Below are 27,904 nucleotides of genomic sequence, written 5' to 3' on the forward strand. Positions count from 1 at the left end.
GGGTTATTTTCTCACCGCGGAGACGAGAAGGCGGCGAACTGAAGGCGGGGTGGCGCTGGCACGCCGGGAGCTGTAGTCCGGGAGCTGCACCGCCCCGGGCTCGCCGCGGCGGACGGATCGTGCAGTGCCCGTGGTGGGTCGGCGCGGTGACCCCGAGGTTTCCTTCCCCTCTCGTTTTGTTTTCGCCCCACTGTCTCACACGTGCCTGGGTTCCCCGAGGAGCTGCGCCGGAGGAGTGTAAATAGCCCCCAGCAGGGTTTAAAGGGGTGAAATTCGTAGCGAAACTCTTTCCTCCCACCGCCTGGACAACGACCAAGCGGCTGCTCCCAGGCTTCCAGGTCTGGCAAGTGAATGGTTCACGGTGTCCGGCTGAGGAGAGAGCACTTGGCACCCAGATCCCATGTGCTACTCGCGGGTTTAAACGAAGTCTCGACAAGGAGAGCCACTGGTCACTGTCATTGCAGCTTTCGGGGTTTTTTATCATGACTGTAGCTTCAACCTATGGGTGAACAGCCATCATTTATATAGCTGAAAGAGACTGCAGGTCCGAAATAGAGCCACACATCTGCCAAAAAATGGCAGATGCACTGTCACAAACTGGAGCTGTGGGAAGGGGAGGTGAACGGCAGACAGAGATGATCAAAGAAACCACACGGTGAGGAAGTAACTTTGGCCAGTAGCGGCTCCAATGAGCTGTTGGCTCATGGGGTGCTACAAGAAAATAGTGAGTTATTTTTCATTGGCTGATTTAGATAATATGCAAAAATATTTTTGTTGTGGCATAGCCAGTGCACAGGCAATTTCTCTTCTGAAGTAACAAGAGTTTTCGGCTGGATCAAATGCTAATGGTTACTTCACCAGAGGAAGGATATGCACTGTTTTCCTTCAGTGGATATTACATGTTGATAACCACTAACAGACAGCTATAAGGTGCCCCATCCTTTGGTCCCCTGCTAAAGTTTTAGACAAATAATTTCAAGAGGGAGCCAAATTACACAATTGGATATCCATGTGCAAGTTTACCTTTGAAGTGCCATCATTTCACAAAACGGAGTCAGCAGGTCCAATTACTGTGAAAATGAGGCATTGGTGAATTTTCTAACACCAGGAGTGACCGAGGCCCTCTCAGAGTTCAAGCGTATTGCTGAAGTACTTTTGTTATACTAGATTGTACTATCTATATATTTGTGTAGGCATATACATGATTTAATTATTACTCTTTTATGCAGCTTAGTGATGATGAATGACTGAAGACTGGCACAGTAACTCTCTTCCCTGTTCTCTTTCATGCTGTCACAATAGTGTATTTTCGTTTGGTATTTTGCATAAAAGATTAATTTAAGAGATTGACAAAACAGACTTGACATCTATAGGAACAAAGTTTTGGAAAACCAAATGTCTTCAGACTGAAAAAATCCCGAATAATGAATATAACTAATACATATGAGGTAGAAACTTTTAAATCTCACAGTGCTATTCAGAGGAGCCAAGGAATTAGATCAGTGAGTCTGGCATCTAAGGGAACTTCCTCTAAGTGGCTGTATTTAGACTGGTAATGTGATAGAGGGAGCAATTAAAGGATATGAGGAAGGGAAGACAAAACACGTATAAAACGTTTAAAATGCATAGTCTAGAAACAATGTGATCCCTATACCCTGAGGTGCTGCCTAACATATTTGGGATGATTTCTCATCCTTGAAATACAAGGCAAATTGGCAGACAAAAAAAGCACCTCTTTTAATTTTAACCTTAATATGCACTCTTCAGGACTGGCTTGAGCACGAAACTCTGGAGTTTGCAGGGAGAACTGAAGAAAGTGAACTGTGGACAGTATCTGGAAAGGGATCTCAGTTCCATAACTGAAATGCAGGAAGATAATATAGGCACTAGGGGTGGGTAATTCTAAAATCCCATAGCAGAAAGAGTAAAGATGGGGAAGCAACTACATTTACTGGATGCTGCTTCTGCTATTCTTCCTTGATTAAGAAGGATACAGGAGGCTACAGTTGATTTGTATAAGAATAATAAATGCAAAATAGCCTGTTTCTTTGGCTGAAAAAACAGATGAACCTGTACGTGAACAAAGCCTTTGCAATGTTTCCTGTAAATAAAAAATTATTACAGCAGTACAAGTACAAACAAAGAGTTTGGGATTCACATTTCTTTTTCAAGCTGAGCTGTTGTTTTCTGAGACAACAACACAGAAAAAGATTCTGGAGATTTTTGTTATGCCCTTTCTCTTTTCCTTGGTTTTCCTAGGTATGCTTTTAAATTATTTTAAATATTAACTGTAGTCAGTATTGCAGTTACTAAATTTGTATTAGTTAGAGGGAGATATGCAGACTGCTTGGAATAAGCTGTAATTAATAGAAAGTAAAAATGCTGTTTCTGGTGGGGGGAAGGAATTTCATTCAAACTTAGAAAGTATTTCTTAAATCTGCTACTGCTGAAATATTTACCCTTACACATCATCTTGTAAAGCAAGGTGATGAACAGGACCGTAGTTCCAATGCAGTTGTTGGCTGTTCAGTAGCAAGTATGACATCAGCCAGATGGTTTTAACCTGCTTTGTACTGAAGAAGTCAGTCTACTTCAAATGTTTTTCTTGCCATTACAGGTGGAGGAAATTTTGTCATTTGACTATTGTCTTTTGAGCGCTTTTCTTTAAATAATGGAAAATACAAATTCTTTTCCTTAGCTGAACATAAATAAAGTTTTAAACAGCTTTATGCACGTATGTTCATTTTGTGGTCTACCTCATAATAATCTGTAAGATCACGTTCCTTTCATTCATAGTCACTTCCTCTTTCAACCTGCAACTCCTTGCCATCAGTGGTGTAACTACAGCAATTACTGTCTTGCATGTCATGTTGAAAATTGTCTCTTAATGTAGTCTAAGTGCTGGAAGTAGGTCAGGGAAACTACCACTTGTAGACCACGGCTAGGCCCAACAGCACAGTGACATCTTTCTGATGAGCATACAGCTGCTTAAGACACTAATGTTCGCTCCTTTTGGTGTGTGAATCCTTAGGTCTTTTACAGTAGATAAAACCTTCCATGAAAGCCAGTTGTATCCTGGGCTACATCCCAAGCAACGTGAGCAGCAGGTCGAGGGAGGGGATTCTGTACAGCCCGACCACTGTCACGGGCGGGTCGCAGCTCAGCCTGGCCTGTCTGGCTGAGGGGGCCATGACGGCTGACAGACGGGCCAGGCTCCGTGGCACCCACAGCCGAAGCCTTTCCAGAGGCTTTCCAGGGCCTCCAGCCGCCCCAGCACCGAGCGGCGGCGCTTGACCTCAACATGGCGCAGCTCTGGGCCGGGTGCCGGCTCCGCGCCGCCGGCCCGCACCAACGATGGCGGCAGCGCGCATGCCCTTTCGCTCACCCCGCCCTTCTACCCGCCGCCGCTCTATGGTCGCCCGCGTTACTGCCTGGGGGCGCTCTGGCACGGCCGCCTCTGTGGTGGCGCGGCGCGGTGCACGCCGGGCCGCTGGCGGAAGGGGCGGGTCACATGACCCCGCGCGGCGCGGCGGCAGCGGCGCGGCGCGGTGTGTTCGCGGCCTAGCGGGGCCTCAGCCGGCCCAGCGCTTCCCCCGCGCCATCCCCCGCCCCGCTGCGCGGCCAAGGGGTGAGAATCGAGGGGCTGCGGGGGGAAGAGGGAGGCAGGGAGGGAGGGCACGCGGCGGTGGCGCCTCGGCCGCCCGCTGGGCGGAGGCACGGCCAGGGCCGGGCCGAGGCCACTGGGCCGCGGCGGGCGCTCGCTGGGGAGGTGGTTCGGGCCTGGACGGGGCGTGGAGCGGGCGAGCGGCCTCGGGGCGGTGCTCGTGAGGTCTGTTCGCTTCCTCTCCCGCTGGGGCGCCTGGAAGTCCATTCCGCTGACCCCGGCGTGAGGGACGGGAGCGGCCCCGCGGGAAGCGAGGGGAGCCGGTCGCACGCCCGGGACGAGAACCTGCGCGAAGCTTTGCTGGCGCCCCACGCTGCTCCCCGGGCCGAGCCGCCTCGGACTGCGGGTGGGATTTTTACTTTTCCATGTCGGGGAAAGCGATTACGCTAGGAAACGCGATGTATTGCGACAGGGAAGTTATTGTTCTTAGTGTGGATTGGGGTGGTCATCTTAAAACACGTGTTAGCAGGTCGTGCGTAGAAGAATCAGGAGTGATTCATCCCTGTCAGTAGCCGTTGTGAGTGCACGCTGCGTGTTTTTCTCATGATGTCTTTTTCCGTTGTAGAAAAAGACCTTTGTCTGGCTGAAGGAGAGTTTTTTGTTTAAACACAGGGAATATCTTGAACACAACTAACGTTTTTTGGTTTTTTTTAGTGGCTCTTAAACGGCCTTACAGAAAGTGAAATCTCAAACGTTTTATATTTCCTTAGTCCATTCAGACTAAAATACACCCACCCGGCATTTTAGTCTGTTTTTCTGTGTGTGGCAGGAAAGCATTGTTTCAGGTAATGTATCAGCATTTATGGAGAGGGCCCAGAGCAAATTAGATGGAAGAATAGCACAGTTTCTTACTTCCTCTCTAAAGGAGTGGCATTGTACAGGGTGCTTTGCGTTTCTCTGCATCTCTGCCTCCAAGTGCCCATTCACATAAGTGTTGTAATGCCACAGCCATGTTTCTGTTTTGGGAGGAGTCAATAAAGTTAGAATGGAGAGTCACTTATTTCACTAACTGGGGCTTTATATGAGTGCAGAGGTACAGAATTAGGAATTAAATCAAATATCTTAAGGTTCTGATGACACGCTTAACAGAGCCCTACTTAAAGGGGTTTTGGACTGAGGCTTTGGTTTGGATAAACACGTTGCTTTTTGTGTTGCTTCGTAATAACAGTGTGGGATGCAACTATTCCACAGCAGTTACTAAATGCTTTCTAGATCACCTCTGAAAAACAAGCTAGAGCAAATACTAGTCATTTTGTTCAGAAATATATATACTTAGAAAATCTGTAATATTTTTTATCTCTCTCCATGTTGGTTGTGTTTAACATTTAAACCTTGCTTAGCTTGCAGGCCATTTTGGAGAAAACTGTAGAGGTCTGAGAAAGTGGTCATTTTCACTGGGGAGACCAGTTGGCTTGGAATAGAAGATTTTTCTTTTAGGGAGCTTTTTTGGATGACAAGAAGTAATATAAACAGCACCTTTGTTGGGTGACAAACTAGGAGGTTGTTTTTGGCTTAAATATCCACACATCATGTAGAGACCAATGCACAAGCCTGTGTGATAGTACTGACTTTAACACACAGGTTTGTTGCATATATTTTCTTCAGCCTGCACAGCTGTTTTGTGCAGCTTACTCTAGACTAAGGGTACAGACTTTTTGTGGTGCAAAACAACTGTTTTGGGAAAATATTGAAGGGAAGTTAAAATCAGATAAAATCAAATCAAACTAGATCAGCCGTACTGTCACTGTTCCTATGACACTTCACATATGTATTCTTAAAACACATGAAGTTTGTTTGTGCATTAAGACTTGAGGGGTTTTGCAGTAAGTTTTAACTTTGTTTAGTGTAACAGTAGTAAGTATTGTAACTGTTTGCTTCATAGGGAACGTCACTGTTTTAGAAATGGTTTTGATGCTTTGCAGGTTTTTAAATAAAATGTCTGGTATGTAAGCAGAGATACTAAGGATATTAATCCTGTGACACTGGTAGAATTATGACGCTGCCCTGAGTAGATGATGGAATTGTCAGTTTAAAACTCATCAGTTACCAGCAATTTTTATTACACTTACATTCTACTTACGATATATCCCTTCACTCCTTTATTTAAAAAAATGGGGTTAGTAAAACAGAAGGTTAAAAGAGTACTATGATTTAAAAAGAAATTACAGCATTAACGGACAGTACACTGCAGCCAGGACAGTACAATCTCAGTCCTTATTGGGACTTTTAGGAGTCAGAGATGATAAAGAGCAGGGCAGCAATGTCTGGGTGATGGTGACCCTTGTTTCATAGTAGTTGTGAGTTCTGTGTCATCTCAGGGCTGGAATCAAGTGTCTAAGGCCATCTCTCTACATTTGCTTAGTTCTAAATCAGAGCCAGCGTGCTCCTGGTAGACAAAGCTCCATCCCAGCAGGGATCGCACCATGACAGGATTAATGAGTCTCAATGGATTTTACCAAACCTTAGAACCATACAGATATCCCTGTACTCTCTCCAAGTTTCAGAAGATTGGTGCAGATGGCTCTGCATGTTGCTTGGTTCCACCAGGACTTAAGTCAGAAGTGCAGTGTAGAAAACAGCTGAGCTCCTTCTGGGCCAAAGTTGAACCTGGAATATTATAGCCGTGTTTATGTAGCGCTTGCCTTAGTTAGTAGCTCAGGCTGGTTTTGAGCTGGGTCTGCATAAACTTAGATGTTTTTCCATCCATCATACAATTAATCTGCAGCTTGGAGAAATGGCTCAAGGCTAATAAAGTGTGCACCTATGTTACTGTGTTAACTTGGATCAAGGGTGCGCTCTTGAAGGAAGTCTGACTGTCGTCATCACTTGGGAAATTTATTTCCTGTTGGTTTGCGCTATTCCAGTGGATAAGCTGGATTCCTTTTGGATGAAAATATATTGAAAAATGCGCTCTTACCTACAAACTGGTATTCGGTTTAGTGGGGCGGACATGAGGGTCTCATTAGTTTTGTTTAACAGACTTGTTCCTATTGTATTGCTTGCTGGCACAGACACAGTCTAAAATGACTGCACTTTGAGTCTGAGACCTGACATAAATGCATCATTTTGGGGGTTAAAGATGTCACTATTTCAGTATTTTGAGTGGCATCAGGCCAGCTGATCACTGCTTTTCTTTCTCCTGTATTTTTGTGACCACTGTAACATTCACAGAGATTAAACTTCTGCTTAAAGAGCTGCTGCTAGTTAAACTGCAGCTGTCAAGAATGCTGCTTACATTCACTTTCACTAGAGGTAATACTTCCACAAGTCAGCTGAGGCTTTAAAAATATGTCAGAACTGTTTACTTTCTTACTTAGACTTTTGAATAAATTGGGGGAGTTGGAACATCACCATACATATTACTGACACCACAGTAAATGTATCAGAAACTGATCACTGAACTGTACTGGCAGGATAGGAGGACAGTGTGCAGAGAAGTTCAAGGTGCTGTTCCTGAGATGTCTACAAGTGTGTTCTACATAGATCCAGCTTAGCATCTCCTAACTTTTCATACCTAAACTTACATTTGTAGTTGCTTAAAAATTTGATGCAGAGCCCCTTTTACTGTTGGAAGAGTATCTAGATTTCTGGTGTGTTCTCTAGCTCCTGACAGAAAAGAATGTGTTAGGCAGTTCCCTTCATTGTAGCATCTTGGATGCATCTTCCTCCCTTGTCCAGATCTCTCACTTCTCCAGTGAGCAGTTTCATTCCTGGTATCTGTTGATCCTCACAGCTTTCATAATGGAACAGAATTAAACTGTTCTCTCTGCTGGTTTCACATCAGTAGTTACACAGAGTAGCGAGAAAGAGACCAAGGCCTTAGTTGTAGTTTTGATCTTAAATGCCACAGGCAGCAGAGTTGCTAGGATGGATCCATGTAAGAATTAAGTCAGTAAGAGGGCAGCTTTCTAGCTGCTGTGCAAGTAATTGTACAAATATTGGGGGCGTGAGGGGAGAAAGAATGGAGTGCTTTGAAATGAACTGTAGAAGCCCTATGTATAACAGTGTTTCACATCATCTGCCCAGAACACTGAAAGACTAAGTTTGTTCTCTTCTTACTGCCTTTTTCCTTTTATGCAGTAACAGTTACTTTGTTGACTGCTAAATTTTTGCTTTTTGAATTTAAATTATAAAAAAAACCCCAACCAAACAATTGCTTCTCTGTGCATATGTAACATCCACTGGGTATGGTATGTTTTAGCATCTTTTAATTTAAAGAACTGTTGCACCTCTTAGTTCTGAGGCCTTTTTTGTTGGCATCTCCAAAATGGTGGCTCAGATAAAGTGCTTATCAGAGTGAGAGACGGGATTGCACCTACAGGCAGCCTGAAAAATTACTTCCCCAATTGTTCTTTTATGTTTTACTGACCATGCCTTAACATCTTGTGGACCTCTGATGGTGTAACTGTCATAGCCTGTTTAGAACCATTTCAGATGCAGTAGCTTATTGTTTGTACCATCTGCCCCAAAAGAGCTTTGAATTTTATCCATTTGTTTTACGATCTTGTAATATAGATAAGAACCGAGAGCCTTAAAGATCTTAATTTTGGGCTTTTTCTGTTGGTTTGTTGTTTTTTTGGTTTTTGTTTTTTGTTTTGTTTGGTTTGGTTTTTTTTCATGTGAAAGTTTCAAGTAGTGATACCAAGGCAGATAAGGGAGTTCTGTTCCCTTCCATACCGTACAAGTTCCGGATTCTAGATGAATATCAGCTGATGTGCACGTAGTCTGAAGAGACAATAAGCAACTTTTTAAAAAAGAAAATGGTGTACATCTTTGCTGCTTTTCTTTGCCTATACAGTTTTAAAAATTCAGGAATTACAGAAAGGAAATGTGTTCTTAGGCATATGAATTCTAAAAGGGAGGGGAAGTTTTATGTTTATTATATTGCATTAAAACTTTTTGAACTGTGGAAAAAATGTTTGCATTTGTTCTCTTGTTTCTTCTGCCATCTTAGACCTTGTGTCACAGGAGTGTTCATTGTTTTGCCTGGCGAGATACTGATAAATGCCCTTTGGGGCCAATTAATGAATGCCCTCATCACATACCTTGTGTAATTGATGTAGTTGTAAATGTTTCCTTGAATGAATTATGTGATAGGGTTATATATGTGTTCTTAGACCAGAATAAATAAGTTCTGATGTTACAAGGTATTACCAGGTACATTTGGGTTTCTCTTTAATCCTTTCCAGACCATTATATACATTGATCTCTTATAGTTGTTTCCAGAGTGTGAGGGAACAAAAGTTTTTTCTATGTGATTCTGTTACTATAATTTTTTAGATCTTTCAGATGTACCTACTATTATGGTAAAGTACTGATGCTATCTTTTAGTTCTAGTGTTTAAGACTATCATTAGTGGCTTGCTCTTGAAGAAATCTGGGAGGCACATCTCTCTTCAGCAAAACTTGATTTCTGTTCTTTGTGGGTTCAGTGCCATTGTGTTCCTGGCTTGAAGAAAGCACATTATAATCTACAGTTCTGTTGTATGTATCAGAATTTTGCTTACCATAACTCTGTTTCTCGAGACAGCCTTGCTTCAACTTTGACTCCTAGCTGCCTGTTAGGAAAGCAGTTGCAGTGCGGATCTGATGCTGGAGGTTGTAAGGCAGCCTGTACAGTCCAATGAGAAACGCAAACGTTTCTGCTAGCAGCTAACTGGGTTCCTCTCACTTGTGATACTGTGTCTCTGTGATTCATATCCACATGATCCGCTGTGTTTGAACTTCTCCAATGCTTCCTCACTGCAGTGTGGATGTACGTACATGCTCGGCAGTAATATTGTGAGCAGTTTGGGGTTTTTTAGAACTGAGGGCCAACCTTCTGTGAAGACTTGACTGTGTAAGGTTACTGAAATAATATTGGAAGCAAGAATGCATGCCTTAGTTGTATTAAGGGTGATATTGAGTGCTTTATGACTGGGTGGTGTCTGTTTCAGGGTCAGTAATATGCATATAAAATAATAATAATCTGAATAGAAAATGGTGTTTGAAATGATCTTTACTCTCCATGGGGGCATGTTGACACTCAGCTCATGGGCTAATGTCCAAGTTGTGCTCTAGGAGATTGGTGGACTGGTATGTTAAAAATAGATCACAGAACCCTCTTTCAAGCTTTTAACTCTCTCTCTGCTGGAGTTTGAGGATGTCCCCAATGTCATCTTAAATACAACTCCTGTTAGTGCTGAGCAGTGCAATGGCCCAGTTCTTCCTGGCATCTTGTTCTACAGTTGTGTTGTGTGTGATCATTTCTTGTACAACAGAACTACTTGCTTTATTGAAATTGTATTACAAGATTACTTTTGCTTTTGTATACTGCAAACATAGCTTTATTTTAAAGAAACTGTACAAACTGTTCAATGCTATTTATTGGTATGAGGAGTCAGATATAGCTTTGTTTTTCACTTCATTCTGAAACACTTCCTTAGAAGTGCTGTTTTTAATTGAGAAAGAAGACTTCTACTACATCTGTAACTTAATGAATAGCTGGGGGAAAGAGAAGTTGAAAAATAGTTGTAGTTTGTAGTTGAATGTCCATATAAATATTTAAAATCATTATGGACACTTACCACTTTACTGCTTTTGTAATTCACATTTGAGAACTGACTAGTACAAGTTTCCTTTTCTGTCTTTTTGACAGACTGCGACTGCAAGAATGTCTTTTCCACCTCATTTGAATCGCCCTCCTATGGGAATCCCAACACTTCCCCCTGGGATCCCACCTCCACAGTTTCCTGGTTTTCCTCCACCTGTACCTCCTGGTAAGTTATAGTAATATATGGAAGTGTTGTAGAAATTAATTTCTTTATATTATTCTGAATTCCTTTAGAAGCCAGGAACTTTTGTAAATAATGTATCTCAGTAACTCTGATTTGTGTACATTGCAGTTGAGTTTCTAGTTTTCCCACAGATCATGTCATGTGAGCAAGCTCCTTTTGGTCTACCAAAAGCTGTTTACTTTTGACCAGAAATGAAATACTGGACTTTTCTTGAGCCTTTATTCAAGACTGAAGCTAAGTGGTGATTTCTGTTAATATTAGGTGTTCCAAAGCCACTGTTTTGACAGTAATCCATTGTAATAGCCTTTGGAAACCCTTGTGTATGCTGAGTATGTGTAATGTGAAAATAGAGGAGTAACTTTCAGAGAAGGTCCAACTTCTTGCATTGTTTTTCTGCGTTTTTTATGTCCCACTTTCTTTTATTTTGCTTCTTATGTTCTTTCCTCCACACATCTTGCAAACTTACAGTTACCTTTATCATTCCTTCTAATCTTCCCAGAACTATTCCTACCTTTTTTCTTTGTTGATCTGTAAGATCAGCCTCTGCTTTTGAGTTGAGATTTTAACTTGTTGGTGTGGAACAACTTTCTTTCTGTACATTGCGAGTATACGTAATGATGACTGGAGGCAGGAGACCATAGAGCAAGTGAGAGAGGGGAATACATCAGAGAATTACCTCTTTAGAATTCATCACAAGGGCTGCAGAAAATAATTCCTGTCTGTATTGTCTTAAACTGTGTTGTGCAGGAGTGTTTTGTAGACAATAGAGGCATTCAAAAAACAGATGGCTGAACTACAAAAAGATTTCTGCATATCATTTATCAGGCTAATCTTTACTTGCATTAATTTTTCTAAACATTTTTTCCTGAGAACCATGAGATGTTAGCTATTTCCTGCTAAAGGCAGAGTTCTTGTTTAGGTAGTATCCTGCCATCAAAAATGTCAGGTTGAATTGTAAAATCATACCTTTTATCTTTCCTAGCTCCAGTTTATGAATCCTAGTGTATAAAACACCAAATACTTAAAAAAATAACTTTCTGAAATAGATTTTTAAATGCCTGATACAATTTTCTGCTCTGAACATGTTGCTTCTTAGTATGTGTGACAAAGATCTTTTTGTTCTCTTGCTGTGTTTAAATAGTCTCATTTTAGTATTAGGAATCTGAAGGGTATGTAGAGTGGAGAAGCCTGGTCTTAGGTGAGAATAAAATTTTTCTCTGCCCAAGAGAAACATGATTTGCTTACCTGTGCAGAGAACATTTTGACGTGTAGAGTATATGGATCTTGCTTCTTAGCATAAGCACATCAGTAGAGCTGAAAATGCTACAGAGATTTTATGAAAGTCTGCTCTGAACTTAGTCCATATGTAAGATCACAATTTTAGTGGCTTACAGTTTCATCTTTAGCTAACTGTTTGGTCAAAATTTCACGTCTTAGTTATCTCAGCCTGTAATTTTTTGAAATGTTTCAGCTGGAGTAGTTTGTTTGCATAATAATGAAGTTAGGAAAGGTGTTTTGTTTTGCTTAAAAATACAGTTGTTAAAAACAGGAAGTTCTAGTATTTCCCAATATTAGTGTGGGAGATTTGATAAGGAGGTGATTCTGATAAATCTCTGAAGATTATTGGATACCACTGAGATGTAAAAATCTTCATTTTGCATGCCAGAAATGCTGTAGTAGGTCAGACCTGCAGTCCATATAGGCTGATGCATTGTGTGGGCAGTGAGACTAGAAGGCGGTATGTAGGATGGGCATGTATCCCTGTCTGCTTTCTGGGTCTGTTGCCTCATATACCTGTAGTGTTAGGGATTTTGGAGTATGATCTTTCGTTTGTTCTTTATCTTTTTCTGGACCTGTCATGAGCGTTTTGGTATTTTTTGGCTCTTGATTGATATTGTCCATCTCCACTGTCACCTCTTAGACCAAATTTGAGCAGTTCATTAACTGCTGTGGAAAGTGCTGCTTTCTTACTCTTAAATCTGCCTTTAAACTCATTGCCTACTCAGTGTCCCCCTCCTGCCCCAGTTCTGATGTGGGAGTTGGGCAAGTTGTGTTTTGTGGTTTTGTACACCTCAGCCATGTTCCATGCCTTGCAAACCTCCACACTTGAAGAGTCTCAGAATGTACAGCCTTTCCTCATAAAGCAGCTGCTTCACCAGTGAAGTCATTATTCTCTGAGGCTGTTCTCTGAGGCTGGGCGGTCTTGCGTTGCAGAGACCAGGTCTGTAGGCTGTAGTCAAAAGTGAAGGTGCACTAAGCTTTTGTGTAGCAGCTAAATGATGCCTGTGGTCATTATGTTTCCTGATGATGCCCAATATTTCAGTGGATTTTTGTGGCTTCTGCTGAACGTTGGGCAGATAGTTTCATAGAATTATCCATGATAACACAAGTGTGTTTACTGAGTTGTAACTTTAAAAGCCACTGTGATAATTACAATAATTATAGGGCTGTACAACTGGAGTCTTGTCAGGGAGTAGTTGCTACAGTCTTTGGGATGCAATGGTGTATTAAAACTGAAAACATGGGAGAGCAATACACTTGATTGTCTGAATGGCCTGGAGGGACAAGAGGTAGTATGACCTTAATATGAAGGGACTGAGGAAGAAGATTGAGTGCTGGAGAAAATAAAAAATAACATAAATAAAGCAAAACCAGAGTGGATGAGTAAAAAACTGGAGAGGGTGTCTGAGGAGAAGTGTTTTTAGGACTAAACACTAGAGAGTGTGGGGGAACAAGTCCAGGAACAGTAGATTGCAGAAGTTTGTTTAGTATTTTAGGAATACAGCAGTAAGAGAGATGGAGAAGGAGATGATTGAGAGGGAAAAATGATGGAAGTTTTTTGTAGAATGAAAAGAAAAGGAGATGTAGGATCTTCTTCTCCCTCTGAAGAACATGAGACTGACTTTGTTATTCTCAAGTCTCAGTGTGTCTGCTGACCAACCAGTAGTTTTGATGAAATCCCTTCACGTTATAATGTATTTAACCCCTAGCAGCTGGCAAGGGAAGACAAAGAGCCCTTCTTATGATCAAATATTGGCTCATGATAGTACTTAAAGCTGCCAGTGAATTTGGTAGTGTAAAAGAGGTATCACATGGTTTAATCTGATTAAATATTAATGTAAATTATTATTATTTCTTATTAATTAATGATTATGATTTAAATTAAATATTGTTCTAAATTAGGTGTTGGAGACTCCCAAGTGAAGTATTCAGTAGCTTCTCGATAGAGGTTTTTTATGCTGCCTTTATTAAGCTGTTCCATAAATAGGGGCATGAAGCCTGGTACCATGCTCTACAGGACCTCATCCCTAAGCCACATGCAGAAACGATTGTGCTGTGGGAATTGTGTAAGCTGGGAACGAGATCATCTGTAGGACATCAGCTGCCTTTGCTCTCAGGAATTCCCTGCCTCATTCATCACACCACTGTCTTCTAGAACAATATTGTGGCTTGAATATGGTCTGAAAATAGATTTGTTTGTGACAAAGTTGAGATGGAAATAGGAGAAAGTGACCAGGATGCCTATGGTATGTTAGTGTACTTAGGCTTTGTTTGGATGCTTAAGGAATTACTGGTTATCATTACTGTGAAATTCTTATTTGACCAAAATTGCTGTCTAGTTTGAAAATCATGTCTGCAATCATTTCATTTGTATTCATCAGTTCTCAACAGGGCAGACTAATATTAATGTGTTGTCTTTCTCAGGGACCCCTATGATTCCTGTACCAATGGGCATTATGGCTCCTGCTCCAACTGTAAGTATTACAGTAGGGATGAGATTATAGCCAAATAAAATGGAGAGTAAAATGTAGTAGATGTCAACAGTGTTATTGTTTTGCTCTATTCCCTCAGAATTCTACTATGAAAGAAAATGCTTAATTTTAAGTGCAACTATAATGCAAATGTTATGCTAATTTCTGACCTAGACAAAATTTGAAGTAATGTCTGGAGCTACCAGCTGCAGAGGTGAAGCAATTATTGTTCTTACAAGAAGACATACTTCTCTCAAATACAGTGGTTTGAGCTTTGCCTTTGGATCATTTGTGCTTTTCCTGTGCAGTACAGTTAGATCAGGGAGATTCCAGGTCTTTTGCTCTGGAGTTTGTAGCCCTGACATAGTACTGTGGAGGCATTACCTCATCCAGGTTTATAAGGCTATCATGCAGCACTGCTGGGTTGTCCAAAAACACATGCTTTGACAGGCTTACAGATAAGCTTGCTGTCTACATGATGCAGGAAAAGGAATAGTTGCATGTAATATCCATCTATGGAAGAGCAAATGAAAAGTTTCTTTGTCTATCTTACTAATTTCTAGTTGGAAGGGAAGTTTATGATTTTGGGGTCAATAAAAGTGTGCCTTAAAATATAAAGGTTACTTCTTGACTTAAAGGTGAATTACCAATTGTGTGATTATGCAGAAGTGAAATCTCCCCAAAATACAGAATTTTTGGATAGCTTGTATTATCTCCTAAAGGAGGTTCATGGTAACCAGTGTGTTTAAGACAAATATACTGAAACAAATTTATTATTCATGTATTTATTCATTCAAATTAAGTATTTTAAAATAGTTTTTAGTAAGTGACACTTCTAGAAAGGTGTTCTGAGAAGAGAGACTGTGCATAAGGACTGTTAAATCTTAGGTGAAAGAAGTGCAGCAAAGTGGAGCAGATGATCATGCCTATCTTTGTACAGTTAATTTGCAGATATTTGCTCCTTAACCTAAAGAGGCTTTGGGTTGTGTGTTGATTACGTAAAGCAGTACTGTTTATTCACTGCGTGGAAGCTTTAAGATCATGTGTCATGTGTCCATTGAAGCCTTTGAGACAGAGTTACTTTTCTATTCACAGCTTGGTTTTTACACTGTTAGGTAAGGTAATTCAACTTCCAACGACTCAAATGTTGCAAACTAGTTATTTGTAGGAGAAATAATACCTAACGTTACTGGATGCTCACCTTGAGTCTTCCAGTGGTTGTGTTCAGTTACACCTCTTGTTATCTTCCTTTGCCAGAAAATGGCCATTTTTTTTGTGTTGTAGCAAGTATTAAAGCCTGAACTGCTTATTGGTGTCTTACTCCACAAGCCTAACTAAGGTTTGTATGAAAATTCAAATTTGAAATAAATGTGCATCCCTAAGTCTTTTGTCTTACGTATTTAAATGAAAATAAAGCATTGGATTGGTTTGGTTTTTAAACTTCTCCTCCTCTTTCTAGGTATTAGTTCCTACCACAGTGTCTATGGTTGGAAAACATTTGGGAGTCAGAAAAGACCATCCTGGCTTAAAGAACAAAGAAAATGATGAAAATTGTGGTCCCACTACAACTGTTTTTGTAGGCAACATTTCGGAGAAGGCCTCAGACATGCTCATACGGCAGCTTCTAGCAGTAAGTACAGCAGACTGCTTGTTAAATTTCATCCCTGGCTGATGAATAAAGTAATGACCCACAGGCAGTGTATTGAAACTAAAAGCAGAGCTATTCCCACTCACTGGAATAGCAGCCCACTATGCCTGAGTTCAGTACGTGAAGAGTACAGCTTTTTTACACTATAGATGCCTGTGAATATATAGACCTATTTTATTCTTAGTAGTGTTTACCCTTTCTTAATTTGATAATCTGCAAAAAGTGGTTAAGTTTTTGTAATGTTTTGAATATAAAATGAAAATTAATGATATTTCTCTGAATTGCAGAAATGTGGCTTGGTTTTGAGTTGGAAGAGAGTGCAAGGGGCATCTGGAAAACTTCAAGGTAACTGTTCATGCTTTTCAAAATCTCTAGACATACTCTTGTTTTTATTACCTGGCATCTGTTTTAATATCTTGACACATTGCTATTCTTAATCATTTTGTATTTTAAGATACTGTAATATGATAGCTGCTAAATACTTTCTAGTAAAGGGCTAGCATTTTCTGGAATTGAGACAGAATAAAATAATAAAATTGAAAAAGTTTAAATGAAAAATGTCTTGGGAGCTCTAGGTTTGCTTACCTTTCTTTTCTGAAACGGAATGATTTTATAGACTATTCCTGAGAAAGGTTCACTGGTTTGGACTTAGTCCCCAAAGGAAGATACTGTTCTAACACTGTTACAAGTCACTTCCAATAATATGTGTTGTCCTTCTCTATGAAGGAAGTTTTCCTGATGTAAAATTTACCTTCCTTATTGTCAAGTTGAAATGATTCATTTTTTGTGACCCTTCTCCAGTGATTGCAGGAAACAGTTTTGGTTACTGTTTTTTTTGTTGTGTTTTCATATCTTGCCAGGCTTGTGGGTTTTTTTTTTCTTTTTAAGGATGTAATTTAGTTCCTTCAGCTTTTTTATGTATCACACATTTTTATTTTGCTGTCATAAAATGTTTTTCTCGTTTAAAACTTCATGTAACTGTTTTGAAGACCCTGGTTTGAAATACCCTTCCCTCTAGGTTAACAGTGAGCTGTTGATTGATGCCCCCTTGGCTGTCAGACAATTGCAAATCCACCTGAGATGTCATCATATAGACTACATTTCTTAGTTAAGACAGATATGTCAAAAGCTTTACAAACATAGTCATAGAATTGTTTCAGTTGAAAGGGACCTTTTTAAGTTCATCTAGTCCAACCCCCTTTAAAGAGCAGGAACATCTTCAACTACATCAGGTTGCTCAGAGCCTCATCTAACCTGACTGTGAAAGTTTCCAGGGATGGGACATCTACAATGTGTGTACTGGTTCCATCTGATTTACTGGACTGTTAATTATATCAAAGATGAGTTCAGTGAGTGAACTTTTGAGTTTCTATGATATGTACTCCTGGCTTTTAAAAAAATAAGTGCCTATGTTCCAAGGTTATTGATTCAAAGTAAGTTAATTGATTCAAAAAGTAATTACCTGAAGAGCTTTAATGATTTTACTTCTCATTTCAATCATCCGTTTCAGCCTTTGGATTTTGTGAGTACAAAGAACCAGATTCCACACTACGAGCACTGAGACTACTCCATGACCTCCAGATTGGAGAGAAGAAGCTGCTGGTCAAAGTTGATGCAAAGACAAAGGCTCAGCTAGATGAATGGAAAGCAAAGAAAAAGGCATCTAATGGGGTATGTATATAATGTGTGATTTGCATCCTTTTGGTAGGATGTCAGTGTAATGTACTTGCTAGATCAGACTGTGAGCATGTCTCAGTTTCTACTCCTTTCTGTGTCTTTAATTCCTTTTAGGATTTTGTCAGAATCACATTAATGAGTCTGAAGATATGTTGAAAGGCAGAGAAGTGTAAGCTCTTAATTCCGTAGTGTTTGAATTTATCTGCAAGCTACAACTACATCTCTAGAATCAATTCTGTAATTCATTATAAAATATAGTAATAGGTGCTATGTATTTTGATTCTCTTGCATCATTTTTGTTTAGAAACTCTTGAAAGTACTTAAACCCTAGAAGAAGTTACTCTGTCAGTCTGTAAATTGGCTGTCTGAAAGGAATTGAGGTTTCTTTCCCCTCCACTGATGATCTTCTGGAACAAATCAATGAAAAGGAAAGAAGTAGATGATTCAGTAGAAGAGACAGTTACCAGGCAGTGGGCAGCTTCCAGACATTTAATAGATTGGAAAATTAGTTTTGTATTATTCCTTTCTAAAGCTAAGGATCTGTTCTGGTATAATTGCAGATAATTTGGTATGTTGGATTCTTGTTGAGATTCAAAGATACTTAATTGACAAGTTTGCATTGAAATTGATTGTGTCCATTTCTTTGCTGAAATAGTGTATTTCAACCCCAATCAAGTTGGGCTTTGTCTCTAACTCCTAAAGTTTTTCATGTGCCTTAATATATCACTTAAAATTTTTTTCTGTAAAGTCAAAGTGAGAAGAGCTCTTGTTCAGAAAACTAAAAATGCTAATCACACTGTAGCAGGTAAATTTTTAAAATTCCAGTTTGGAATTTTCTTAAATGTATGTAGACTATAGTGGAAACACAGATACTTCTATTTCATTTTACCTAACCAAAAGTAGAGGCATAATGATGACATGAAGTACTTGACGTGTCTTTGCATACCCCGTGCATGGGATTAAATGCAATGGCTTAGTAAAACAGAGTGCTTTACTGCTTTACTTTGCGATGTTTGAGTGGAGTACTGTACCAGCTCCTTGCCTAGGTAAGGGCTTGATTTGACTGCCTTTTCATTCTGTACTTCCTTGTTTCATGTTGGCGTCACCTGTGATACTGTACTTCACAGCTGATGTTATAAACAAGCTTAAAGTATTTCTGGAGTTCTTGTACATCTCTCAGGAATTTTGTTTTCTGTGAGCCCCTGTGAGTTACGGTCAGTCTGAGGGGATTGATTGTAATAGAGCAGCGAGTACTGTTTGTGGCTTAGGTGAAGGCAACTGTATGAGCCCATTCTCTTGAACTGTAGAATGAGATTAACTCCATGTTTTTTGTTGGGTTTTGCTGGATTTGGTAGGGTTTTTGCTCTTTTTTTTTTTTTGTTGTTGTGGTGCAGAGAAAGGATGTGAATTGCTGAGGAGTATTGACGAAGTGCATTGTAATCAAACTGCTTCTGACTCCTTTCGTGCCATCATTGGTGTGCTGGTGCCACTTGGATCCAAAAGTTGCAAATTTTTGTGAATATTTTCAATTAAGAAATCAAACATGTATACTACAACACAATTTCATATAGAGACACACCAAGCAAACCTTCATCTAATTAGCTCCTCTCCCTGATCACTTCTCCCTGGATCTCTTCAATTCCACCCCCTGTCACTACCTTCTAGCTCTTTTCAGCCTGCTCCTCCTTGGCCTGGCAGCTTCTTCAGCTCCAACTGAATCCTCCCTTCCCCCTCATTCTTAGCTGCTGCTCCATCAGACCCTTCCCTCCCCCTCACTCCACCCACCAACTTACCGCTTGACGGGATACCCAGCTGGATTCTCAGGTGAGATTCCATTTTTCTAAAAGATTCAGGGGATCAAGAGGTGGGCTACCTTGCTCAGTGTGCAGATCATCATTCTACCCTTTCATGTTATATTTAGTGAAAGGTACTTCTTTGTGTTCCTTTTCCTCCCTACAAGGTTGAAAGGGGCAAAAAGATGAGGAACTGCGAAGTACTTGATCAACGATAATTAAAAGTATAAAAAAGTTTGTCGTGCAAGGAATGTTTTCCCTAATGATGTTTCTTTAATATAGTTCTCCCATTTGAAGTTGCAGCTTGGAAATTTTAGGTAGGCATTTATATTGCATGGCACTTTAGAAGGCTTTGAGGAACTGCTGTTGAAGTGACTTGAAGTTCTGGAACATAGAACACAAAACTTTTGACCAAGAGCTGCACTATAGTGATTGCCTTTCTGGGAGCGTGTGGGTGCGCTCTCTTTTCCTGTCTAGTGCCTTAATCACTATTTTTCTGTTCTGTTTTATTATGTTATTATGCAATCCTATACTTGCTCTCTGCAGCCATTCCATAAAACTGTGCAGTAAACTGTGGTATTGCCAGTGCGAAAAGATCTGACTAATATAATGCAATTGATAATTACTTGTAGGTGGTTTGGTTTTCATGTGGTGAGTTGTTTTCTTTTGTATGGGTTTGTTAATCTTTTTTTTTGTTTGGGGTTTTGCTTTTTTATAGTAAATACTGTAGGGGCATGAATGTGATAATGAAAGGTGAACTTCTGATAAAGCCATTATTATTCTCAATTTGTTGAGTCCTGTTACTTTGCCATTTTTCCGTAGAACTCCAGACCAGAGACAACAAATGATGATGATGAAGCACTGGATGAGGAAACGAAGAGAAGAGATCAGATAATTAAAGGGGCCATTGAAGTCTTAATACGAGAATATTCCAGCGAGCTCAATGCCCCCTCCCAGGAATCTGACTCTCACCCCAGGAAGAAGAAAAAGGAAAAGAAGGAGGACGTATGTGTTTTGATTTTGGACAAAACAGATTTTTTTTTCTTCAACTCACCTTTATATAATGGCCAAACCTTGTGCAAATACTTTAAACCTAAACTTCTGATGAGAAAACAAATCAACAAGCATTGATGTCAGCAGCAGTTTCCTTTTTTTTTTTTTTTTTTTTTTTTGAGCTGAAAGCTAGTCAGTTATAGACACCATCCCTTCAGGATGGTTTAGGCATTTAAGCACCTAAACTTCTTGGAACAACAGGTTTGAATCTGGGCAGGACTGTGAATCGACCTTTCATCCCTCTGAAGGTGGAAATACTGAATTTAGTGCAGTTTAATCTGTATGTGCATGTAGGGTTTTTCAGATAAGAACTTAAAAAACAACTGTAAAGAGTTCCTGCATAACATCCACTTCCAGTGAAAGGTGCCAGGGCACTATTGTAATGCCACGAATTCGGTAGTTTTTGACAAAATTCTCTCTGCTTGTAGTATGAATTCTTGTAGTGTGCCTTGATCCAACTGGTTGCAGCTGTCTACCCATATGTGGAAGCACTTCATTAGTTGTGAATGTCCTTGAAGGGATCCTTCAGGGATGAAAGGCATATTGTAATCTTCCTACCGTACAAAATCACTTTTATACACGTCTCAATTTGGCTGGATTTGGTCAGCCAGCTTTCCTATCTTGTGCAATGCAAAAAAACCCACATTAAGTAGGAATGAATGTTCTGGTTTAGACCTGCTTCTGTGAATGACCTTTTTATGGACTAAAACAAAATGGAGAAGGGGGAACAAGGATAAGCAAACTCAGGCTTAGCTTTTCCAGCGAAGTTTCTAACCATGGGAAAAAAGGCTTTCCCACCTACCATTCTGCACCTTATATGAAAGAGATTGGAAAATTGTTTGACCAAGATTTTTACCTACTTAAGTCTTCTGCAAAGTACCTGTTCCAAGGCAATGATGCAGTTTCAAATGCTTATGGAGTTTGTGTGGTGCAAGAAACATCTCCCTCAGGGAGCAAGTCTATCTTACCACAACATTGTTAGTCATGGCCGACCTGAGGTATAAAAGTGCTGAGCTGAGAATTTGTTTTTCTTTCCTCTCCCTCCCTTTGGGAGAAGATGTTTTCTTCAATGACAATTTGAAAATGAGTCACTGTCTAATGCTGTCAGCTGTATTTTTTTGTTACAAGCACTGTTACAATGTGTATTGTCCTGTGGGTAAAAAATATATATATCTATATATATATGGCCATGAATAATGCCAGGTAGTTAAACATTGTAAGAGACCTTTGCAGTCGTGGAAGAGCTGGGTGCTATGTCCCTGTGACAGAGCATTATTTTCTTGGCTCTGTGTTGTGTAGAACTTTACTAATCTGAGCTAGTCAAGTAGCCAAATAAGCTCTTTTAAAATACACAGCAATTGTGAAATTGCACCCCATCATCCTTCCCATACTGGGAAGGAAGACAAGAAACTTGGAAGTTGCCATCTTTGGCCTGTGTGGATAGAGGTGGGAGTGAAGAGATGGTACTAGCTTGTTCTCTTGTCCATAAAAGAGAGGGGAGAGAAAGACTGTTGAGGGTGGGGGGAAAGGGAAGGTGGATGCAGATATTGTGGGGGTGGTGAGGGGGGTGTGGAAACTCACCAGCTTTGGGGCTGTTGTCCCCTGAAGAGTGAAGATGACTCCCGCTGGTGTTAGCAGCAGAGGCTGTTAGTTCTTCTGGGTGAAGGCATGACTGCTGTGGGGGAGTTGAAAATGTGTGCGGGGAGCTGAGAGTGAGTGGAATCTGGTTTTCTTTTTCAAGCACGGGGGAACCTCGCTAATTCGCGCTAAATATAAGAGCAGGTGCAGTCTACCAAATTCTGCGAATTAGCGAGTAAGTAAAATCAAGACATACCCACTGCAAATACACTTATTTATTTTGGCAAGTGTAGCTTAGCCTTGTTTCTGATGCTACCATAGCGTACTAATATCCTGTAGTACACTTGTAATTCAGTGAAGTCTTACTAACATGAGACATCACTATGTGTTTTAAGTAGTGTTCAGCAAAGGGAGAATTAGCGAGGTTCTTCTGTAACTTTGTTGAATCAAAGAAATGAGATCACAGCAATACAATATTGCTTTGTAGTACAAACATACAAAACATTGTTTTTCAGAGTAGTGTGCAATCTATTTTTAAAAAAAAAAATCTCCGTGGATTTTTCCGCAGATTTTCCGCAGATTTCCAGTGGCCCCACTGATACCTTATCCACTCATCACCAAGGTTCGTTTACATTGTAGGCTTTGACAATGACTATGTTTACTGCTAGTTGCCAGATTTGTGACTTTTGTCCATCTGATTTTTTTTTTTTTCCACTCATTAACATCAGACTGTCAGGTTTGGTACTGCAGAAGGACTTTATTTATCTCTTGCAAGACTGGTTGAAAACTTCTAACCTTCAGCTTTTCTCTTGTTCTCCTGTGTCTGTACAGATGGCTGTTAATGCTTTTACTCCTGTCCCCCTTGTTTTTTAGGAGGATATAAATGCTATAGAAATGGAGGAAGACAAAAGAGACCTGATATCAAGAGAGATCAGTAAATTCAGAGACACACACAAGGTAGTATTCTTGTTTTTGCACTTGATACAATTAGGCTTTTTCAAAATCCAAAAAACCACTATTATAAAATTTAGCAGTACATTGCAATATCACTTAAAATGATGTTTATATTAGGTTTAATATACATGTAGTTCTTTACAAGTCAGAAAAAGACAGTTGCCACGTTAAAGTGGCCCGTGACATCTTTATGCTAAGACATTGATTGCTACTGAGTATTTTTCAGTCTTCTCACTTCAGCATGAAAAAAGGCAGCTTAAGTTGCTACACATACATTAAGTCAAGATATTTATAAGTGAAGGCTAAATGGGGCTGCAGTATAAGACATACACTTGAGTGTGTTTCTCTAGGTAGATTTGTAACATTATCCAAGATTTTTGAAGAGATGAAACGTGAATTAAATTAAAGTCTTTTCTTTAATAGTTCTAAGTTAAGAGTGGGGGAAGATTAAAACTAGGTCAGTGGTTACCAGACTTACCAAACTTTAGATGCATGGAAGAACTGTAAATTCCCATAAAGCTAATCTATTCATTGACCCCCACCATTATGATAGAGATCATATGGTGACTAATGCAAGATGAAACTCACAGCTTGGAAAGTAACATGGAATAGGATGTAAGTATGAGTTTCTGTTTTTTATTATACTTATGGATGCCCCCTCAGAAAAATATGCAAAGGGGTAACTGGCTTGGAAATATTTGTGCACATCAAGTCCCACCCCAGGGTCCCCACTTACAGAAGTTTCCACTAATGCTAGTGCATCTGTGAATGTTTCTGCTTTGGAAAGTGATACTTGCGGATCGGAGAGCACAACTATGCATGTGATGTTCTTATTTCAATGCTTAGCTTTAAGTTGGTATTAATTTTTCCCCAACAAGATTGGACTGGTCCTTGGTCTAGGAAAGTATCAACAAGCTGCTCTTTTGAGCACACGCTTTTCTTTCAAAGTACCCCCAAATCAACATTAAAGAAAATGTTGAGGATACAGCAAGGTGAAGTGTGCCTGTGTTGTTTGGCTTTACCACTTGCAGTCACTGGGGATGGTACCATGTTTTCATGCAACCGTATCAGTATAAACACAGGTGACTACACATTATTGTATGTACATGTATTCAGTTTTTCTCTTGACTGAAGTTGTTCAAGATACAAACCTGGGGGGAAAGAAATCTAGAAAAAGTTATCTGGAGAAGCTCAGCAGTTGAATGTGAAACTGGTTAGTGGTGAAACTTCAGTAGAATTACGTTCAATTCCGAGCCCCGAGTTGTCACTGATACTAAGATGCAAAAAAGTAATACTTCTTTTAAAATTGCAAACAAAATAAACAAAAACCAAGCTTCATTGTTTCAGAAGCTGTTGGGCATTTCACTGCCTTTGATTTGTATTATTGGGGGACTATTTTGGGTTTCTTAACATCAAAAATCAACTGGAAGTAGTCATTGTGTGTATTGGATATGTTTAAAAGGGGCTGTTGAATCCTTAGCAGCTGGCTAGTGAGCCCAGTGAACCTTTGCATGTTTTTGGTATGAGTTTATAAACAATAACGACAGACTGTCAGGGTATCAGCATTGCAGGGGGCGTCCATTTACAGCACGGACGAGTCTGAAGAGAGCTCAAGGTAAGATTTATAATTCTTCTACCTGTTCATTTCTGTTCATTGCTTCAGTTTATCTGATACTGTTCCCATCCCATTACCCTTTCAGATCCCTTTATTTAGGTTTACAGAAGTTGATTGAGGTCAGATTTTGATTACAAAACAGACCAGTTTATTTTTTCAATTGGATTTTAAGAAAGTGGACTTAGGAAATGGATTTTAATATACCAAAACTTGTGTGTGTGTATTTACACTTGTGTGAATATATTTTTAATAAAAGAAAGAAACCCACTCTTGAGAAATCTTACCACAAAGTTTTTGAGAGTGGCGAAAAATCAGGAGTTCAACTAAAGAAATTTCTATTGGAACATCTAAGATAACCTGTAAGTATCAACCACTTCAGTATGTAAACTTTCTTTAAAAGTATATGAAATTTGAGGTAAGTTGTTTTTAAAAGTTGACAACCTAGTTTAACCTTTGACCCTACTGAGGTTTAACACTGTAAAGCTCCTGGATAATACAGTCCTTAGAAATCAGTTTTTCAGCCCAGTGTATATTATAGGATCTAAGTTTTATTTTTTTCACATCAGTTTTCTACCAATTCCTACCATTTTTAGTCCCTTTTTCCTTTTGTGATTTCAATGTATCCAACATGGGGTTGCCTGTATTGTGCTATCAATGCAGCATAGTTTCACTGGATACATTAATCACTAGTGAATTAGCTTTATTTCTGTAATCCTTTGTTGGTTCTCTGGTCCCTGTGCCTATGGCAGAAGAACACTAATCAGGTAAGATTGCTTTTTAAAGTTGTCTTAAATGCTTTGTTTAAAAGAAAAGAACAAAAAAACCACAAACCAGAGAAAATGCTGTTTCATTGTTCCAGTTTTTAATTTCATTTCAGTGATGGTAAACGTGGAGCCAAAGGGGATAAACCTGTTTATTCTGCTCAATATTTGTTCAAAAAGTGGTATTCTGGCATCCATCAGGTTGCAATTTGGTATATTTGGTTGTTATTTGGTATATTTGTGAACCGTGTACTTGCTCTTCCTCCCAGAAACATAGCTAATAGGCAAGGTTAATCCAGTGTTGGCGGTCCATGTCCTAGCACAGCATCTGTAAGTTAACACATAACAATTGCTTCCAAGGATGGATTTATCTATCATTCTGTTGATGTATTTTCTATTGTCTTATAGGAATTCTGGTCATAAGAACTGTTTCTAATTGAAAAAAGTGGCAATTTTGTACAATTTTTAGTAAAACTGTAGCAGGTAACCTTTAGTTTCTGTGTTTCAAAAGAGCTATTTCCAACCTTTTTTTAACTGTCTCCATCTTGCAGTCATGGAAGTAAAGATTCCATTCTGCAGAGTCCAGTTCTTACCAGTGAACACTTAGACCATTTTTAGGGAGGGAAAAGGGGAAAAGTGTCAGTTTTCTTCACTATTTAACCGCAGGCACTGTGTGTAAGTGGATATGTTTCTTTATCCGAGTTTTCATCTAGGATGGTTTTGGTGTGCCAAGACTTTTTGGGAAACAACTCACTGTCCCAGTAAGCATTCCACTGAAATAATACTTTCCTAATTGAACAGACTTAATTTTGTCAGCTGGAAGTTCACTTTACTTGTACCCAACTGGCTTATAGGGCCAATGGAATTTGGGTCCCACCTGAATCCTGACTGTAGTGCACTCTGAATGTGCAGTTTAGTCAGCTCATAATACAAGGCCAGCCCTACTCTGCTAAGGTTGGAGATTGCTGGTCTGTGTAGATCTATGCTTTTGCACGAAACTTAGTCTTGTGATTGCTGCATTTTTATTTCATACTTATGAGTTCCAAAAACACCCACCAAACCCTATTTAACATTTTTAAATTAGTGGCGGTTTTGGTATTTCCATTACCAGCCTTGTGTGTTGCGCCGGGAGTATCCACTTTGTGTAACTACAGAATTAACTATGAAAGTTCTCTTGTTGGTTTTTAGAAACTGGAGGAGGAAAAAGGCAAAAAGGAGAAAGAAAGACAGGAAATTGAAAAAGAACGCAGAGAAAGAGAAAGGGAACGGGAGCGTGAACGAGAAAGGAGGGAGCGTGAAAGAGAGAGGGAGCGTGAACGAGAGAAGGAGAAGGAACGGGAGCGTGAACGGGAGCGAGATAGGGATCGTGACCGAACTAAGGACCGAGACAGAGACCGCGAACGAGACAGAGACCGTGACAGAGATCGTGAAAGGAGTTCAGATCGCAACAAGGATCGGAGCAGATCAAGGTAAATGTACTTCAGTTACTCTTCATTTTGCTTTTTCTTAGTGCCGTTTACTAAATGCATATAGTCCAGTAGATCAGCTGCCATTCAAAAGAAAATGATCCTTGCGGAAGATCATAGTTAGCAGCAGGAAATCCAAACGGGAGAATGCATGGTTTCCCCCACAGCACAAGAATATAAAAACTGCAATATGCAGTAAGCAACTCTCCACTCATGATTTAAGCATACTGTTTTTATCTCAAATCTCTCCTATTTTTCATTATTAGCTTTATTCCTGTTTAGGCTTATCTTACATTTGTGGTATTTTTTAGCTTAAGCAGGTTTTACTATTTCCTTTGTTACATGGTTGGCTTCTTGGTTGGATTTTGGGGGTTTTTTTTCAGTTGGTTGGGTTTGGTTTTTTGTTTGGTTTGTGGGGTTTTTTTTAGTAAAAGCAAGGGGATTACTCTTTCAAGCGGTAATTAATCATATCGTATTCCAAGTGCTGCTTTCACGTTAAATCATCTTGTCAGAAGTGTTAAAATTGTCTCTAAGCCACATAAACATGAAAGATTTCTTAAGGATACCCTTTATTTGTGGTGGTTTTGGCTGTGGAGAACTGCTAACACAGTCTGATTAAGAAATTGCCACGTGCTTATGCTTTGTTTCTGTAGGTACTGCTATTTAATGGTTAGTGCTCAAACAACTACTTTTACATAAATGGGTTTTTGAATACCATTAGTAAGTGTTGATTTTATGCCCATTTCTATACCAGCTAATCATCATCTGCAACTGCAGAACTAAAATAACCTCTAAGATGCTATTAATCATTTAACTGAATGGAGAGGAAGGGTCTGTACTGAACTCTGGGGTTTTTTCTTCCCGCAGAGAAAAGAGCAGAGACAGGGAAAGAGAACGAGAACGCGAGAGGGAAAGAGAACGAGAACGCGAGAGGGAACGGGAAAGAGAACGGGAACGGGAAAGAGAACGGGAAAGAGAGCGGGAAAAGGATAAGAAGAGAGACCGAGAAGAAGATGAAGAAGATGCCTACGAACGACGAAAACTAGAGAGGAAACTGCGTGAAAAGGAAGCGGCATATCAAGAGGTAGGTTGGAATTTTTAAGGTTCTTGAAATAAAAAAATGTTTTTGAGAGTTGATAACAAGGCCTCTAGTCTAAAATATATCATT

The 27,904-nt window shown here is 39.8% G+C and overlaps 1 protein-coding gene across 2 annotated transcripts in view; it reads left to right on the forward strand.

Annotated features, from left to right (window-relative positions):
- The first annotated feature begins 3,526 nt into the window (after positions 1 to 3,526).
- Positions 3,527 to 27,904, forward strand: part of RBM25 (RNA binding motif protein 25) — a 33,672-nt gene continuing 9,294 nt past the window's right edge. Inside the window, exons 1-11 of one of the 2 annotated variants that reach the window (XM_048306909.1) lie at positions 3,527 to 3,628; positions 10,301 to 10,421; positions 14,145 to 14,194; positions 15,651 to 15,821; positions 16,127 to 16,184; positions 17,350 to 17,510; positions 20,132 to 20,314; positions 22,509 to 22,562; positions 22,814 to 22,897; positions 26,459 to 26,739; positions 27,604 to 27,820. In XM_048306909.1, the coding sequence (XP_048162866.1) occupies positions 10,316 to 10,421; positions 14,145 to 14,194; positions 15,651 to 15,821; positions 16,127 to 16,184; positions 17,350 to 17,510; positions 20,132 to 20,314; positions 22,509 to 22,562; positions 22,814 to 22,897; positions 26,459 to 26,739; positions 27,604 to 27,820 (1,365 nt within the window). In that variant the 5' untranslated portion in view covers positions 3,527 to 3,628; positions 10,301 to 10,315. The remainder of the gene's footprint in view (positions 3,629 to 10,300; positions 10,422 to 14,144; positions 14,195 to 15,650; positions 15,822 to 16,126; positions 16,185 to 17,349; positions 17,511 to 20,131; positions 20,315 to 22,508; positions 22,563 to 22,813; positions 22,898 to 26,458; positions 26,740 to 27,603; positions 27,821 to 27,904) is intronic. The other variant, XM_048306910.1, reaches the window with a different exon arrangement.

This window comes from Corvus hawaiiensis, chromosome 6 (assembly GCF_020740725.1).
Source record: "Corvus hawaiiensis isolate bCorHaw1 chromosome 6, bCorHaw1.pri.cur, whole genome shotgun sequence".
NCBI lineage: Eukaryota > Metazoa > Chordata > Aves > Passeriformes > Corvidae > Corvus > Corvus hawaiiensis.